At 41.5% G+C, this 18,962-nt stretch overlaps 1 protein-coding gene across 1 annotated transcript; it reads right to left on the minus strand.

The window, feature by feature from the left end:
• Positions 1 to 3,023: 3,023 nt before the first annotated feature.
• LOC118770950 (sialidase-like) lies at positions 3,024 to 12,714 on the minus strand. The gene is made up of 11 exons (XM_036518738.1): positions 12,555 to 12,714; positions 9,422 to 9,502; positions 8,693 to 8,896; positions 7,941 to 8,027; positions 7,515 to 7,645; positions 6,913 to 7,051; positions 5,806 to 5,935; positions 5,431 to 5,571; positions 4,333 to 5,344; positions 4,080 to 4,093; positions 3,024 to 3,805 (listed from the first exon to the last, which is right to left on the minus strand). Exons 1-11 carry the CDS (start codon positions 12,615 to 12,617, stop codon positions 3,024 to 3,026), a joined length of 2,784 nt encoding a protein of 927 aa, XP_036374631.1. The 5' UTR covers positions 12,618 to 12,714.
• Between the last annotated feature and the right edge of the window lie 6,248 nt (positions 12,715 to 18,962).

An 18,962-nucleotide genomic window follows, 5' to 3' on the forward strand; every position in this document is an offset into this window, starting at 1 on the left:
AGGCGCCCAGGGCAGCATCTTGCCAGGGGCGGCACGGGGTGCCCGCACAAAAAAATTCGGAATGGTGACATTTACGTGATCAGTTTTCTATCGCTCATTTGCATGTCACGTCAATGATATCATGTCACCGTGTGGGTTGATTAACCTTGTCGGGGTGGGCGCCCTGATTCTAGTTTGTGAGCTAGCCACTGCCTGGGAAAGTACGAGATGGGGAGGGGGGCGGGGGTAGGTTGACCTCAGGTCTCCCCACTGGAAGCCCAAGGTAGAGGGAGCGGGGGAATCTGTCAAATAGCGCACCTCTAACTTTGTACAGTACTAATGCAATTAGTAAAATCAGTCACACTACAAAATGCTACCAAATAAACCACAATTCATTCATAATACTGTGAATATACAGTTTCACAGACATATTGTTGCATTTTTTTCTGGCTTGTGCGAAATCTTTAGGAATACTGTAAAACCAGTCTGCACACCACCAAGGTGAATTGGTTTGGTCGTGACTCTTGGGTGACAGTGTTGGGGGATGGGTAATGTATTAATGCTCAAGTGCCAAATCATCACATATGGATAAGGAAAGGTCTAAGCCATCAGGTGCCCGGTTTAGGAAAAAGAGGAAAGAAGAAGAGGAGAAACACGCCAAAGATAAAGGTATGCAGCTATGTCATCTCTTTATGAGTATAATATTATGCATGTAATGAAACAGTCTAGTATAACTCTTATGTTTGTTAGCCTATGTTGCTATGTTGCTTGCTATGCTATTACACATAGGGCAACAATATTCCATTTTCTGTCCAACTAGCTTACATAACATTGTTATATGATTTCACACAGTTTCATCATGATAATGTGTGTAGCCTGCAGCAAAACGATTACAACCTAACTAGCACATTATTGATTTGGTTAACTTTCATTGAGGTGACATCATAAAGGTTTTCTGTGATTGTATTGACTGGGTCCTGAACTCAGTTAGGGGAATTTCCAATGCTGTGGCCTGACTTACAAGACGACATCTATATTATGCTGCTATTTTGTATCTTTTGTGATATATTGAGTCTTTTGGGGCGTCTTGTGCCTAGAATTAGCTAAGGATGTTGTAAGGTTCATTTGGTTCCTGTTCTGAAAGTTTGATAAATTGTGCATAATGACATGTATATTTAATGGTGCAACAAATCTATTTAGGGTGTCATACTCATATACTGTATTTCAATGCAAATTCAGGGGCACTTCTTGTCTAAATAAAAAATTACTGTTAGTGCAGAATGGTGCTTGGGGGGGGGGGGGGGGGGGGGTTTGCCCAGGGTGCCATACAAGCTAGAACCGCCACTGCACACATGTATTGAAACAAATAAGGAAATATAAAAAGGCTATTGTACTGATCAATGTGACAAGGAAGACACCGGTTTTTGCTTTTGCAAATGACACCAACATCGTCAGCTACTGGCATTTACCTTTGATATGATCTAAGTGGTACACTACCATGAATAATATGATACTAGACATATTTTTACTGATTATCTGTATGGACCTTTAGAAAACAGTTATATTTCAGTCTAATGTTTTGGTTGCAACAGCCATGTTGTAGACAATCTGTGCTACATTGGAGAATTTTTTTTTAAATAATTGTTTCTTTTTTCCCTTGGACACAATCTGGTTTTGAAAAAAAATACCAAAGATCAATTTAAAAATGATTTCCCATAGTAAAAAAGCAGTGTCATTTTACAGAATGTCTGATGACTTTCCCATTAAAAATGCAGAACCCCAAAAAGGATACTCCATTGAAGATACAGTTCATAAAAGCAGTAAAAGTCACACATGTCCCATATAAAATAAAATCTAACTATTTAAGAAGCTTATTCAAATTGAATTATTGTCCTCTCCAATGCCATTTGCTCATTCAATCCAATGCAACCCCCTTCCCAAAGAAGGAAAAGAAGACTTGGAAATATAGGAAAGGTTAGTGTTCACTGGCTCCACATTATGCTACCCGTGTCACCAGATCACCATAGTTTTATTCTTCCCGTTTGCAGCTTTGGCTTACTGGTGTGAGGTATTGTAATAAGTCGTACTATAAAGGAAACAGCCATTTATTTAATGAAAATAAAAAAGTAAATTTTATACACCAGCCTCTGTTAATAGTAAACTAGGCTTCACTGATATTCTGAAATAATGCTTTCTGGAATTATATTAATTTGTCATTTCCTCTGAATAGCCATGGGTTTGCAAACGCACTTTATCTGTAATTCTCATGCGTGATTCGTTTCGCTATAATCCATGGATAGGTAGAACTGAACAGTAATGCAGCGATACTTAATCAAATGTCTGTTTTTAACAGAGTTGATTTCTTTGGCCAGTACACTGTTTTATACTGGGTAAGACTGTATCGTCCCTTCCTGTTTGGAAATGCATGATATTTTTTGTGCGCATGAATCTGAGGTACAAAGAAATTTGATGCTCCGAAAAAGAACAGAACAGCTTTCAAAAAATTTCAAGGTGTGCTACGCCTCTACGCCTCAGGACGTTTTTTAAACACTGCTGACTGCTGTTCTCCACGAGGAGCAATTTTTCACTTATTTTCCTGTGCAATCATTTTGAGTTTCAAGCAGGCTCTGAGACTGTACAGAGAGGTCAGATTCGGGGACTGCTTGCCCCTTTTGCTAGCGTTGTCTTATAAAAGTTCAGTGTTCAGAGTGTAAAAACTGTAAAAAAAAATATATAGGAGTCCTTTTTGGTGCAACTATATTCACAGTTGAATTGCAGTGTATTACTGAATGGATAATTTCCAAAGCAAAAATCCTGCACATGTAATGCCCTTTGTGCCTGACCCTGTGACCCTGTGTGTGACCCTCCTTGCAGAGCAAACCTGAACGCTAATGGCTTGAGCTCCATGTGACCAAATTCAGGAGTGGAGCAGGCCTCTACAGAATCCCCACTAATACAGAGATCTTCTGCTGCCTCCAGCCTATTTGGCAATGCCCAAAGGTTTAGTTGAGGTGCCTGGGATTTGGCAGCAACTGGAAACCCTCCTACTGCAGGGCAGAGTCTGTGGGTGCTGCTGAGTCCACCAGCTGGTCAGGAAAGCTGGGGATGCCAGCCAGCGGCTTGCTAGTGATGCTGTTACTGTTATCTGTGTAGGCAGGGGCAGGTGGCAGGGGGGAGGAGTTAACCAGAAGGGCAAGTGGTTCAGGAAGGAGAGAGGGGTCAAATGCGAAGGAGGAAGGGTCAATTAGCAGGGAGGAGGTGTCAATGAGCAGAGAGGGAGGGGCTCCGGGCACGGAGAAGGAATCAATAGGTAGAGAAGAGGGTTCTAAAAGCAAGGAAGAGGAGTCAGCAGACAGGGGGACTAGGGCTGCAGGCAGGGGGGAATCAGCAGGCATCAGGAAGGAGGAGTCTCCAGGCACAGAAGAGTCAGCAAGTGGGGAAAAGTCTGCAGGCTGGGAGGACTCAGCAGATGGGGCGGAGGAGTCTGCAGGCAGAGATGAGTCTGTAGGCAGAGAGGGGTCAGCAGGCAGAGAGGAGTCTGCAGGCAGAGAGGGGTCAGCGGGCGAGGAAGAGTCTGCAGGCAGAGAGGGGTCAGCGGGAGGGGAAGAGTCTGCAGGCAGAGAGGGGTCAGCGGGCGGGGAAGAGTCTGCAGGCAGAGAGGGGTCAGCGGGCGGGGAAGAGTCTGCAGGCAGAGAGGGGTCAGCGGGCGAGGAAGAGTCTGCAGGCAGAGAGGGGTCAGCGGGAGGGGAAGAGTCTGCAGGCAGAGAGGGGTCAGCGGGCGGGGAAGAGTCTGCAGGCAGAGAGGGGTCAGCGGGCGGGGAAGAGTCTGCAGGCAGAGAGGGGTCAGTGGGTGGGGAGGGGTCTGCAGGGGGAGAGGAGTCTGCAGGCAGAGGGGAGTCAGCAGGTGGAGAGGAGTCTGCAGGGGGAGAGGAGTCTGCAGGGGGAGAGGAGTCAGCGGGCGGGGAAGAGTCTGCAGGCAGAGAGGGGTCAGCGGGCGGGGAAGAGTCTGCAGGCAGAGAGGGGTCAGTGGGTGGGGAGGGGTCTGCAGGGGGAGAGGAGTCTGCAGGCAGAGGGGAGTCAGCAGGTGGAGAGGAGTCTGCAGGGGGAGAGGAGTCTGCAGGGGGAGAGGAGTCAGCAGGCAGAGGGGAGTCAGCAGGTGGAGAGGAGGAGTCAGCAGGTGGGGAGGGGTCTGCAGGGGGAGAGGAGTCTGCAGGGGGAGAGGAGTCAGCAGGTGGGGAGGGGTCTGCAGGGGGAGAGGAGTCAGCAGGCAGAGAGGAGGAGTCAGCAGGTGGGGAGGGGTCTGCAGGGGGAGAGGAGTCAGCAGGCAGAGGGGAGTCAGCAGGCAGAGGGGAGGAGTCAGCAGGCAGAGGGGTGGGGTCAGCAGGTGGGGAGGAGTCAGCAGGCGAAGGGGAGTCTGCGGGCAGAGAGGAGGAGTCTGCAATCAGAGAAGAGTCAGCAGGCGGAGAGGAGTCAGCAGGGAGAGAGGAATCAGCAGGCAGAGGGGAGGAGTCAGCAGATGGGGTGGAATCAGCAGGTGGGGAGGGGTCAGCAGGTGGGGAGGAGTCAGCAAGCTGGGATGAGTCTGCAATCAGAGAAGAGTCAGCAGGCGGGGAGGAGTCAGCAGGGAGAGAGGAATCAGCAGGCAGAGGGGAGGAGTCAGCAGATGGGGAGGAGTCAGCAAGCTGGGAGGAGTCTGCAGGCAGGGAGGAGTCTGCAATCAGAGAAGAGTCAGCAGGTAGGGAAGAGTCTGCAGGCTGGGAGAAGTCTGTTGGTAGAGGGGAGGAGTCAGCAGGCTGGGAGGAGTCTGCAGGCAGAGGGGAGGGGTCAGCAGGCTGGGAGGCACCAGCAGGTGGGGAGGAGTCAGCAGGCTGGGAGGAGTCTGCAATCAGAGAAGCGTCAGCAGGTGAGGAAAAGTCTGCAGGCTGGGAGGAGTCAGCAGGTGGGAAGGGGTCTGCAGGTAGAGAAGAGACCACCGATAAAGAAGAGGAATCTGCAGGCTGGGAGAAGTCAGCAGATAGAGAGGAGTCATCAGGTAAAGAGGAGGAGTCAGCAGGCTGGGAGGAGTCAGCAGGTAGAGAAGAGTCACCAGGTAGAGAAGAGGTTTCTGTTGGCAAGGAGGAGGACTCAGTAGGTTGAGGGAAGAGCTCAGATGGCAGGGAGGAGCTGGTGGTCTTGGGGGTGGAGTCGGCTGGAAGAGGGGTGGGGTCTACAGGCTGCGGCATGGGTTCTGTGAGCAGAGGTAAGGACTCATCGGCCGGAGCAGAGGAGGCAGGGTCCATGGCTTGCTCTGTTATAGGTTCCTGGCTGTTGCAATCCATCAGGGCCTCCTGCAGCGCCAATGGCAGGTCGCTGTCTCCGAGCTCTTCTGCTCACGAACAGAAACACGGGATTAGCATCAGACAACTTTAGGGGGGCCCTTAGCCTCAGCTCCTGCGCTGTTGCGGGACTCACCCACACCGGAGTTGTTGTCACTGCCCCCGTCCTCGATGAGCAAGGCGGTTCTGGTCATGTCGATCGACGAGACTGACAGGTCCAGCCGGTCCACCGCGTCTGAGAGTTCTGTGACAGGGCCCTCAGAGAGATCGGAGAACCCTGAAAATCACACCCAGACACTTCCTCAAACACTGCAGCCCCTCCAAGGCCACAACAGAGCAAGAAGTTAAAGCAGCATGACGAAACTCTGTGACTCACTGCACATCAAAACAATGGTGTACAGCTACTAAGATTACACATTTGCAAGATCAACACCTTGACCAATACTCAAGCATGCTGCGGTGACCAGAGAAATGTGGTTCTGAGTATTCTCACTCCTGAGTAAGACCGTACCTGGATCCAAGACTCTTTGGATTGGAGGTGGCAGGGGGCAGTCCTGGAGAGGGTCAGGGAAGCCTAGCTGCTCATGCTCCACAGGGTTTTCTAGGCTCTTGGCCGGGACCGCTGCAGCCATCAGGGAAACCTAGAGCCAGGGAATAAAAGCATCTCACCACATGCTCCCCCCTCCTCAGCAGTCAGACCATCTAAAATGCAACTGACAAGTTAGCATGTGCCAAAAAAAGCAGGGAAAAAAGCTGATTTGTCAACACTAGTGTTGGCAAAATAGTAACACAACCCAAATCCTTCAAGGCAGGTGCCAGACAGTCACAATGCAAACATCAAAAGGATGTCTGCACACTTTTATGCTCCCAATGCAGCTTTACTAGCAACACACGAAGTGACATTTTGAGCTAGCTAATAAATCAGCTGCATTGGACGCAAAACTGTGTGTGGATGTCATTCTACTATTGTCAACAACAGGTCATTCAGCCCAGCTACACCAGCCATTCTACCTATAGCCTCAGATGCATCTAACAGTGTCAGGCATGATCTTGAACATTGTCTCTGCTTCCAATTCGAGCCACTGATTTCAAAATCCAATTAGACAAACATGCTAAAGATAACTAAGGTATGCTGCTGATATTTTCAGCATTGGGGCCCTTCATTCTGTGAGCACCTGAAAGAATGAATATACAAGGGAGAGCATGGGGACAGAATTTAAGGTGGCTTGGAAAAAGCACAGCAAGGTAGTGACTAGTAGTTACAAGCCTTGCTCAAGAGAAGGTTTGTATCTGTGGCCGCTGTAGCAAGTGCATTGTGACATCACACCACATGTTGATTCTGCTTGTTTTATCTATGTTAGTCAATGGGAAGTTTTTTGCGCATGAATATCTCATAAATGATTTTAGGTATTGACACAACAAGCTCAAGTATTGCAATCCCATACTAGCTGTAGGTAGCAGCCAGGTTTTGTAAGTGTAGCTCAAAAGCTGTAGGAAGTTACATACAGAAAACTGGATGGAATAAAAATAAGAAATAGGAAGATCAGTAAGAAGGCTTTTTCAAGTCAATGCAGTAATGCACACAATATGCAGTAACTGAACACAACAAAGTTGATACCTCAGTATAGCCATTTGTAGGTGGTTCTGGAGCAGGGCTTTCTGCAGGCAGAGGGGAGGGGGGCATTTTGCTCGACTTTGGGGTGACTGGGCGATTTGGGATGCGATGCAAGTAACCGTACCCGATGCCACACCCTAAGCTGAGGAGAGAGAAAAAAGAACACTCCGCTGCTGATCTGGAGATCAGGGTGGGTGAACATCCATTATCCCAAAGCTGCTCCTTCTTGAGAAGAATTTACCTGTGCCGCTCAAGAACTCTTTATCTACATGGAACAGTAACTCTGTTTTCAAACCAGGACTGATGTCTCATTTGTTTGCTCTGAATACACTCACCACCTGCCCCAACTCACTATTAAATGCAAGCACTGTTTCTTTCTTTCCTAAACACAGCAAGTTCAGTGATTACCAATATTTAAAAGGAAAATGTGTGTTTGAACCCCTGCACCATGTTCAGTAATTAGGGTTTCTGAAAGTTCCTATATAAATATAACAACAGCAATAACAAAATTACAATAACAATACTACTACTTCTACTACTACTACTGATAATAATAACAATAACAATGTATCATGGCATTGAGTGAGACACAACGGACACAGTACCTGCCCTGTCCTCCCCAGGTTCCATTGGGAGTGACCACTACATCTCTGCACAAGTCTGTCTCTGTGTTATACACCAGCAGCTTCAGGGGCTTCCCCTCGTATGTCTCGATCAGGGAGAAGAAGTCCTCAGACTGCAAGGGGCCAAAAACCATGTCTTTCAAACTGCTCATGATCACACCTTGTGCTCAAATAGCACAGTCAAACTGTACGCTCATACGGTGCATTAAAGCCATGCAGAGAAATTGCATGCTCAAATATCATACTCCAATCACATGCTCTGACTGTACACTCAAATTGCACACTTAAATCATATGTGTAATCCGCCTGCTCAAACCATGAGCAGAAACCACAGTCAACACAAACACAGACCTGTGGCCAGTCTTTTTTTTTTAATACTCATTTTTTATTTCATTGCATCACTCTTACATCTTGCAAAACCTGGTCGGCCCCAACGATGAAATCCGTGTGTGCCTGGAGTCCCGCCAGCGCGGCTGGGGAGTTAGGGTCCACATCCTGCACAGAAAGGAAGGGGAAGTCAGACGCCAGACAGTCAAGCTTCCAAATCTAGGAAAGCTAGCTCCTACAGTACAGGTTAACCTGCAGTGTTCTGTAGTGATTGTGGATTGGGTTTTTGTAACTTCAACATTGTGGGGTTTGAATCTTGAGGAGTGGCTCTGCTGCTGTTCCCTTGAGCAAAATATTTGAATTGCTAAAGTATTGAATTGCTCCTTAGGCTATATGGATAATAATCTGACAAATGTAAGCTTTGCATTTCATATTGGATGGGGGAGACTGCTAAGCAAACACATAATACAACACAATGCATTTGTAGTCAGCAATTACATATACATTACCTTTCATAAACAGGTTTGGCATGATTCAATTTTTTTTCAAACTGTAAGCTAATTTGCCAATTTTATGACACATTACATTAACATAACACATTGAACATCCTGAATATGTCACTCCACATTCTGAATATGTTACTCCACGTTAATAATGTTTAGCACAAACTAAAAATCACAACCTTTAATTACAGCCAGGATATTGTAAAAACTATAAACTTGCTTCTGGAAGCTAGAAATTAATATTTGGACTAATTAGCCAGTGACTTTTTACATTTTTGTAGTTGGGGGAAGAAGAAACTCAGAATTCTGGGAATTGTGGGTTTGGCTCACCAGGACGTGCCAGACATTTTCATTAGCTCCTTGGAAGCTGCAGAACCTGACACTGGCCCCCAGCAGCCCCTGCCCACCCCACTTGTTGCTGGGCACCACCTCCACCTCTCGGGCTGTCAGGGCCTTGATGCTGTAGACCCCCACCTTCACCGGCTTCTCCACATTGGCCTTCAGCAGGTTCTTCAATGTGTCACTCTCTCGGTTCTGGGAAAAATTTGTCAATCTCTGTTACAGTTACAGTTACTTTAAAGCAGCCTTTCTTATCAGTCGACTTTCTCTGCTCAGTGCAAATGCCTTGTGGGTGAGGTCCAGCAGAATGCTCACTTGAGCACTGGTCGGTAAAATGGAGTAGGAGGTGAAGGAGCGTTCTGGATCACAGCCAAAGGCTTTCGCTCTGCTGTCACTATGCTGCTAGGCCTCATTACTCACAGGCATGTGCTGGAGGGTGACTGCTTCTGTTACGTAATGCTGGAAAAACTGATACAAAAGCTGTAAACAGTGCTCTGTAAAGCACTCTTTCACAGACTCAGTGTAAAGGACATACACCACATAGGCTTTGTTGAGCTGTGCTATGCGGTGCCATGCTCATTATTGTAGTGACGTAGCAAACTCGTTTCGACATCAAAAGACCTGACAGACAACCAAATTCTGGGTTAAAGTTACACTTCCTGTTTCCACAACACAATTTTTTATTAAAACAGCAGCTGACGCAAAAGATATTTTTCGTACCAGTCTTGTGTTTCCAATTGATATGATGAAATCAAAAAAGGGCTCCAATCCAGCTTTCTCTGCAGGTGAATTCTCTTGGACCTGTCAAAATAGATGAAGAGAATGTACAGATAAATAAATACATAAACGTAGCCACGACATAGCCAGTTACTCCTACTACTCACAGCCACCACTAAGAAAACAACATGATTGTTACAGCCCATTTCATAATTTGGTACTGTACTTTAGCAGTACTTAGCTTGGACTACTTTTGAAAGTATCCAGCTGTATAAATGGATTTGTAGTTAATTGACAGTCCCTCTGGAAAATGGTGCCTACTAAGCAGTCATTAATGTAATAATTAGTTCATTTGTAAGCTGCAGTTATTATCTGCAACTAACTTTCCAAATTGTTCCAGCCTGTACCTTGTAAGAAAGTCAGTGCCACACTACTAGATAGCCAGCTGACAAACATAAAAAGGATAACCATGAGAAATCCTGTTTCTCGGCTTATCTAGCCAAGTTAAGAAGTAGGAAGTTAACTATTGCTATTGTGATGGCAGGTACACCATCCCCCAAGTTACAGGCTGCTGAGGGATATCCTACAGTTATAAAGCACCAAGGGCTAGGCCATTCTGGGGTTTCCTGCAGAGAAATCCATAATGATCTAGCTCATTACAATTACAGTGAATCAACGATGAGTATACCTAAATGCTATGAATTGCAAAGGATCTAAGATGAGAGGTGGTGGCTGTGAATCCAACTTTACACTGAATATCCTACTCACTTCACTGAGCTTGGTAACTTTGTGGCTGAAATAGTAAGTGTCAAAATTAACTCAATTTGCTAGACACCTAGCCACCTACCTAGACACTAAGGTTGACAGTGGACTACTTTTAGGCCTTTTAGCTAGCTAACTAACCACATCAAAAACATTGAAAATAAACTAAACTCAGGACCTTACCTGCTAAATAGTAAGCTAATACACTTCAAAATGGATTGTGCTTGCAAGCTGGTTTATAATAAAGTAAGGCTGTCCATGGATTATTATTGATTGCTAGCTATCTAATTCCATTTAAAACCAGGTATCTTGCCGGCTATCAACTTAAAATTAAAAGTCAGAGTTTGCTAGTCAGCTTTATACCAAATAATGTTGGAAGTGGATTGTTCACTAGCTGGCTCATTTAATTCTCAGTAAGACAGCTAAATTGCTAGTTTCATAATGTAATACATAAGTACATCCCTGTTGTGGAGAAGCTGGCTAACACATTTACATTAGATTTACATTTATTCATTTGGCAGACACTTTTATCTAAAGCAACTTACAGAATACAACACAAGCAAAAAATGAGCAGAACAAAAGGGCAATAATAATAATAATAATAATAATAATAATAATAATAATAATAATAATAAAGCCAATAATGTATTTTAAAAACCAACAAAAAGAAACAAGCCCACACAAATAAACAGCAGAACCAAAATGACCCCCCTCCCCCACCCCTCCACACACCCACACGCACACACACACACACATACTGGTAGCCTATTTAACAGGCCTTCAATTAGGCAGGTGTGGCTCATTAACCAATGGTCTGGTTCACATACACAAATACAACTATACAAACATTGACAGGTTTTGAATACAATTGGTAAAATAAGATCGATTATTGGTAGGTTTGAATTTGATTGACTGCAAAGGATCCTTGAACATTTAACATTTTGGGGGGGAGGAAAAGGCTCTCCACTTCTGTCCTGAGAAGCAAACATTCATTTACAGATTAAGTCCCTTTACCCACAAACGTTATTGCTACCATTCTCCTTTATTATACCACATCAATTCATATCCCTATTACGATTCTAACCCCTAACATACAGCACCAAAATATAAATCAATATGAAGCCGTTATCCTATAAAAAAAACACAAATACTGAACAAGCACTCTTCCAACACAAACCAATATAATATTTCCTAAATTCTTTCCTATAACTTTGCACTGTTTTTTCTTCTTAACAGTTGAAAATAACACGGTATTTATGGTTTTTATGTGTCATATATATTTTTTTAATTGGTTATAAGTGTCAGGGTACAATACGTATTCTCTGTTAATGTAATATACCACTGTTGAAAAAGTACATTCCAGACATAATATATTTTTTATGCTTGTTTATGAGTTGCTTGTAGCTTCAGGGTCCTAACCATAAATCCGGACATTGTTAAAGTCCTTCGCTTAGGCATACATTGCAGCAATACCTCGACACGCCCCTTTTCTATGTTCTACACATGAGGACTCGCAGGGGAAAGTGTCACGTGCTTCTTGGAATAATGCACCACTGTTGCAATACACCACTGCTGAAAAACAATTAACAGATGCATTGTTGTTTGCAAGTTTCTTCATATGTGCTGTAAAATCACAGCCTGTAAAAGCATGACAATATCACATACAATAAAACCAATAGATCGGCTACATTACAGCAGCACCAGGACATATTGTTCAGGAGACATGTCTGAACTCTGTGCTGGAGGTGCTACAAAACACAAAACAAAGCCATGTGTCATAAATGTAAATGTCTTTTGACTTTTTTAATTATCCAAGTGCGAATCACTTAATATACGCCGAAATCATTTTTGTGTTGATCAACAGTAGTTAATGAGCCAGCCATCCCTAAACACACGTGGTCATTGTTGTTTACTTAGCTAAACTAGATAATTTAAAAGGGCAGCTAGAAAACTAACAAGTTACAACTTTTAGGGAAAAACACTTAACTAGCTACATGTCACTCGAACAATAACAGCTTACTGCTAGACTGACTACAGTGAAATGTTTCAAGCGTGGTTAACAGGTACTTTAAGACAATCTATTGTAATAATAACAGCTAGTTAGCAAGCTCACTAAAATCGTTTGATCATATTGCAATGACGGTTTTGTCACCTAGTTAATACTTGTAAATTCACGAACAATACCCTCACGAAATAATTTAGTGAACTATGCGTTCTACGAGCCAAGCCATAGGCAAGTGCCACCTCACCGATTGAATTCATGAGTGGGCTGGTCGCAGCAACTACACTCCGCAAGGCGAGAACACCGTGTACTGTACACAGGCGGATAGACTGTCTAGCGCGGTACATTGCAAAGTGCAATAACATGAGGTACCCCATGAACGTGATATCCATTCGTTCCTCCATCTGATGCATCCGAGCTTTGTGTTAAACCCATCGCTTCGTGGGGTGATGCGCTATCCCAGGAATAAGTAGTTTTGCGTTACAGTAAACCAAGGAATAATAAAGACTGAATTACAACTCCGTGGCCATATTGTCTCTTGTGGTCAGACCCAAATAATGGAGTGTGATGTCACCGACAAGGTTGACAAGGGAATGGAACCGATGGCTCTACTTTACCTGATAATGGCGCAAAGCAATATACTTAATACTTGTTACAGATAGTACTTTTTCCTGTAATCTATGTGTACAATAGAAAATAGTGACAACACGTGTAATCTTTAACCATACTATACTTTCTGGTTTTGATTAGTATGGTCTGAATTGTAACTACGGGATTATGTAATCCTGTGTTTAAATCTGTGGTTGTAACCCACGACAAAACACTAACAAAAAAGTTAATACAGTGGCCGCACATATGGAGTAAATGACTTTGACTGGCAACATTTGAAACACTTTAAAACATATCTTAATTTGGGTTGGATTTTGCAAACTGTCCGTGCCAAAGCAATTCCGCGGAAACATAAAGTAGCGTGCAATTTTCTTAGCCATATTTTCGGGGGGGAAGGGGGGGGGGGGCATAAACTTTGTATGGGTTACCATAATAATACTACCTATTATTATTATTCTTATTCTTCTTCTTCTTATTATTATTATTATTATTAGCAATATTATTGTTATTATTATTATTATTATTATTAGTAGTAGTAGTAGTAGTGGTAGTAATAGTACTACTAGTAGTAAGTAAGTAAGCAGTATTGTTAAATGTTTTGATTTAATCAATCATTTACTTCACTTACTCTGAAGGTATGCCGTCTGCCAAATTACAAATTACATACTCATACCATACGGCACTCAGATCTGGGCCATTTGAAGGAGGTTCCTACAAAAATAACCATAATGACACTGAAGTCTGACTCATTACAGACATTTACCAACCTGTTATCTAACCTCATTTATGCAGACAGAATTTAAATACATGCTCATGCAATCATACAGTAAACAGTCAGACTTGGACCAAGGGGCCTTCTTACTTATCTTTATTTGTTTTTTGCTTCTTCTCCATGTTAAATTTCACATTGCATAATTGAAAATGCCCCATTGCAATTCATAAGATGACAGCTATTTTGTTTATGCATGACAGCTAACTAGCTAGCTAACACAGCTCCAGACCAAAACATTACAGATACAAATTATATAGCAATGTATCCTCAACAGACAACAAAAAAAATCTTCAATACATTCCCTATCATTTCCAATTTAACAAATATATCACCTTGGATTGTATGTCAGATACATGAAAGTAAAATGTAATACTTCCCACAGTATAGAACCACTGGTATAGGTCATAGAATGTAGAGTTAGGGTACTTTCCGTACTGGTTGAAAGGACACTATAGCAGGCATTATAACATATCAGCTGTAGTTTACCAAACTGCTGTTAAGGTTGTTCATGTTTGTATATGAATGTATTTAAAAAGTATATCTTCTGTAAATTATTATGTCAATAGCAGAAATGAAACATTGTGTTCCAAAAGGTTACATATGTGCCATATTTGTACAGTCTTTTATATGGTAGCCTATATTATCTCGAATTTAAATAATTGATATATTTGTACGGGGTGGTCATAAATCACAGCACAATCTAGAAGCATGTTATATAAATATTAAAATACCTTTACCCAAATCCTTAATAAAATAGCATTTTGTATATAACTAACCAAGAACATTACAGTAGCAGTGCATACTGTTTTGAAATATTAGTGTTTCAACACTTATAAAAGACAGACATGGAACACTTAGTTAACAACAGAAGCTTCTTCCCTGTCAGTGCTTAGGTCAAGGTATTGTTACATAATTTGTTCGAGCCACTCCCTCTGAGCAAGGCAGGGACAATACTGTCTCTTTTTCAGGACTACCTATTTAGTGTCCTGTGATCCAAAGTCATCATTTAACATCTGATATTAGTCTTGTGTTGTGTTAAATTGTGTATCTGGACTGGCTCTCAGATTTTGTTCATTATGTAATACATTCTGAAGTATTTATATTGTTAACTCTTTATCTTAGCCAAGATTGTATTATTTCAGCTGCATTCAAACAACTGTTTTTATGATAAAACAGGAATTGTTAGCATGGTGTACAAGGCATTGATAATATCTATTCACATGTTTATAATATCCTGTTCACATATTAATATTTCACTGTTTTGTGGATTTTTGTAATACAGCTAACAGTGTTAACTTTAGTAACTCATCAGAAACCCTGACCTGAACTGGGTCCCTCTTAAAACAGGTGTATAAAATGAAAAGTTCTTCATAGATTCATGTAAACTATGGTCAAAATTGGCTTATTGAGTTAGATGGAAGTTATACTTACATTGTACTTACATGTACACAATAAGTTATCAGCATAGACTTCATGTAGAGTTTTGTTGATTATGTGTCTTTTTAATTCTTTTAAATTTTCATTCAACCTGAAGGTAATATTCTATGATAATGTTCTCCTGTACAGAGCTGTCTTATTTCAGCATATCCCAAAACTTGCCAACCTACCCTGTGTTTTTTTATTATTCTTTTGTATGACATGGCCCTGTGTGTTTTTATGTTTCCATCTGAAGAAAAGATCTTTCTAACTGGTGTGTCACATTCAAATGTACAACATGGAAAGAGTCAGGAAAATACCCACAATAAAAACATACAACATACCAGCAGAATGTACTAAAATTAGTGCTGTCAATGCAGGTAATCATAGGTACAGGGGAAAGATGGTAATACTTATAAGTACAATTAAGATTATTGCAATCATTTTTCAGCAGCTGTGATCTAACTGGCAATGGAGATGGTTATATTTATGACATAGCCACTCTTCAGATGGTATGATGAAAAACACAAGAAAACTACATAAAACTGAAATTAAGACACAATGGGTAGGTAATGTGCCCCGAATTGTTGTGAGAAATTTGTCTTCATTTTGATATGTGATTTTTATGGCAGACTTATATTTACAAGTGTGTCTTCTGACTCACAGACAATATGCAGTTATTATGTGTTAGTAACTTGGTATTTCTGTATGATGAAAGAGTTTTTGTCTTGGTGATACTATACTCTCAATACGTGGCAGCTGAATTCACTGGGGTGAGTTCAGCTGAGAGACTTTAAATGAATGAATTAATTGGTCTGAGCTTTTAGGTAAGATGAGACAGAACTCTAACTCCCCCGAAGGAGCCATTAAAATAGAGCACAATGGTATGTCATAAAGGCATGACCTGCCAATTAACCAATTAACCACAATAGGTCCGTTGTGGTGTGTGATCCAATGCACATGAGCATCTCTGCTGGCAAAGTGACAGGGGCTGTCAGGGTTACCTAGCAAGGCTAAATATGACTCTCTGGGCCAGTAATCACAGGCTAGATAGATAAAATAACCAATAAGTACAGTGTGGCCACGCAATGGAAATGTTGTAATGAAGCTTACTTAATGGGCACTAGGGGGCAATATATACTTCACAAATGCTGAAGCATGTCCAGTGCTGACAAATAGAAATAGTTTTTGAACCAGCCCAACATTTGTGACAAATTCTTGATGATGGGCAATTATGTGCAATTATATGCAATCTGATTTCAAAATTAACACAGGTTCCACAGTTCATGTCATTCAAAGTGCAATTATGAAGATAACAGAACTTGTCGGTACAGTGGAGGGATTGCATATGATTTCTTAGGACGACAAGAAATGATGTGCAATCCCCAGAAAATACAGTGGAGATGGTTGAGGAAGCATTCTGAAACAGAATATATTAATACGTCAGATACATTTTGCCCTGTAGGCTAAGGAATGGTCTTATGTTGGGTATCAGAAGATATACACAAACCACAAGCCTCCTCAGTATGCTAATGAAGAAGTTCACAAATATAGGTCTAGGTCTAGGTCCCTGTGTGGGACAGTCCAGTTTTTCATAATTGTGTTTGTTTCAGGTGTTTATGGTGTATATGGTTTAAAGTTTATGATGTACGGATCAAATGCACAGTGCACAGTGTTGGCAAGCTGACAAGCAAAAACACTCTCTCGGAAGCCACATGCTGTCCAGTGGTCCCCAGAGAAGAACATGTCTGCAGAGCTTAACCTAGGCCAAATACAATATTTCCACGGCCTCCTGAATTAAACCAATTAAATTCGACTATGCACAACACTGGCTCGTGCCATTAGCTCATTTGCTTTATCAACGGTCTATAACCTCCAGGAGGGCAGATTTCACCAATGTCCTTAATGTGATCTCTTGGCAACTTGACTGCATTTATGGTGCCAAGCTAAATCCTTCAGATTGTTTTGAATGCAAAATCACATTTTAAACAACATGCAAGGAAAGTATTGCCCTGTACCAGAGCTGTCTTGCCATCTTCAAATTTAGATTACGTTTGAGAATCCCCAATTTTGAAGCGCATCATGTTGGTGCAGGCAGCATTGTTTGCACACCAAGTTTCTAAAAATAAGTCCCAAGTCTCACTTCAATAGCCTGGCTGTGGCAAATTTGGGTAAGATGTGAAGGGTCTACAAGTCTTTTACATTTTTACATAGGGTATACTGTATATGCCTGTATGTATAAAGTTGACTTGAAAAAGTCAATTTACTGCTCTTATTAGTCCACCTGATTTTCTGTATGTAATTCCTACAACTTTTCAGCTGCACTTAGGGAATTTAGCCAATACCTACCTTATGTCTACAGCTTTCCCCAGTTTTTTCTTTCTTTTTTTGCAATAGTTAAGCATGAGTTATGCTACTGCTAACATGAATGTAAAAAATCTGTGTAAGAGTGAGAGAAGTCACGTAAGTTTAAATTTACATCTAGTTAAGGACAAGGCATAGTGTTGGTGGATGGCAGAGGTTTTCATGATTACGATCCTTTCAAAATGTTCAGATGGGAGTTCAAAAATGTTTTAAACATCTCAGAAGAATCAAAAGCCCTGTGATCCTACATGGAACAGTCCTTCTAGGTACCTCCAATGACAAATTTTCCCTTCGAAAATCGAAAAAATTTAGCATGTAAACTGATAAGATCATAACCCAAAAGCACACCAAAATTTCAAACTTAAAGAAACACAGGGGCACAGTCATTTAACAAATGTGCAACATTTATTTGAAGTCATATAAACATTGTCATATTGCTTGAATGAAATGAAAACAGCTTTTTATAAACAGCTTGCTTGCGATGAAAATGTAAAAATAAACCAGCTTTCTGTTCTGTGCAGTACCGTTTAAGCAGAAAAAACCAGGGCAAAAAATTATGTACACAATGTGAAAGGCAAAAGTATGAAATGTAAGGAGAAAAGCCTCCAATCAATTCATACAATAATTACAAAATACATTAATAAATATCCAGAATTTCCTCAAAAGGAGCAATACATTTGTACAAGAAAAAAACATTTATGTACAAAACTCAGTGCCTTTTTGGCACTAGAAAATTAATCAAATAAATTAACAAAAGAGAGCTTATGAAGGCAAAGCAAACCTTTTTGTCTGATGGTTAATAATTCACGTTTTGAATGTATGCAGAGAAACCTAGGAATGTGTAAATAAGTATTGTTTCCAGGGGCCGCAAACACTGCTGACATCATTAGCTGGATATGCAGTGCCCTGTCTACACTCATTCTTAAAGACAGTTTATGCATTGACAGATTGTCGTTGTCTTGATAGATCAGATACTCCTCCTGCAATTTGGACATGCTTTTATGTTTACAAAAGGGCAAAGAGGCCGTTTCTTTCCTTTTACAAAATATGAAACAGCACAGACAAAGCCTGCTTTCCATCCACAATATTTTACAACAAATCATATTTCATACATATTGATTACTGATTTTCAATTCAGTTCACTACCAATTTCACCTTGAATTTGTGGATTATATTGACAAAATAAAGTTTAAATTATATATATCTGCTTTTCACAATACAAAATTCCAAATGTTCCATTAATGCTTGACAGCAATAGCTTCTCACACTATACTGTATATAATCTGTTACAAAATTTCCAAAATTAGCAAAAATGTTTATAGGTCTTGTTCTTCTTATTAAAATAATTTCTCTTTCTGATACAGATTAGAATTCTTGTTTCAAATGTATACAATTTAGGTACAAAAATCAGAGTATCTATATACACATTTTTACACAAAAGTGCAATAGACCTATAATTTCGATTTAGCAAATAGGTAGGCTGCACAATTCTCAGTCTGACAGCTAAATAAGGCCCTGTGTATACACTGCACTGATAAACATGGTTCCTCTGCATAACAGGCACATTAGGTCACTTTCTACCAAATGACCAATTTTCTTACTGAATACAATAAATTAAG

Source organism: Megalops cyprinoides, chromosome 24, assembly GCF_013368585.1.
Source record: "Megalops cyprinoides isolate fMegCyp1 chromosome 24, fMegCyp1.pri, whole genome shotgun sequence".
In the NCBI taxonomy this organism is placed as follows: domain Eukaryota; kingdom Metazoa; phylum Chordata; class Actinopteri; order Elopiformes; family Megalopidae; genus Megalops; species Megalops cyprinoides.

Bases quoted from the DNA above. Each gene is read 5' to 3' on its own strand.
- LOC118770950 (XM_036518738.1), bottom strand. From the start codon at position 12,617: ATGGGTTTAACACAAAGCTCGGATGCATCAGATGGAGGAACGAATGGA. The intron at 9,503-12,554 runs GTACCTCATGTT...CTATTTTGACAG, and splicing joins ATGGATATCACGTTCATGGG to GTCCAAGAGAATTCACCTGC. The intron at 5,345-5,430 runs GTGAGTCCCGCA...GTTCGTGAGCAG, and splicing joins TGACAACAACTCCGGTGTGG to AAGAGCTCGGAGACAGCGAC.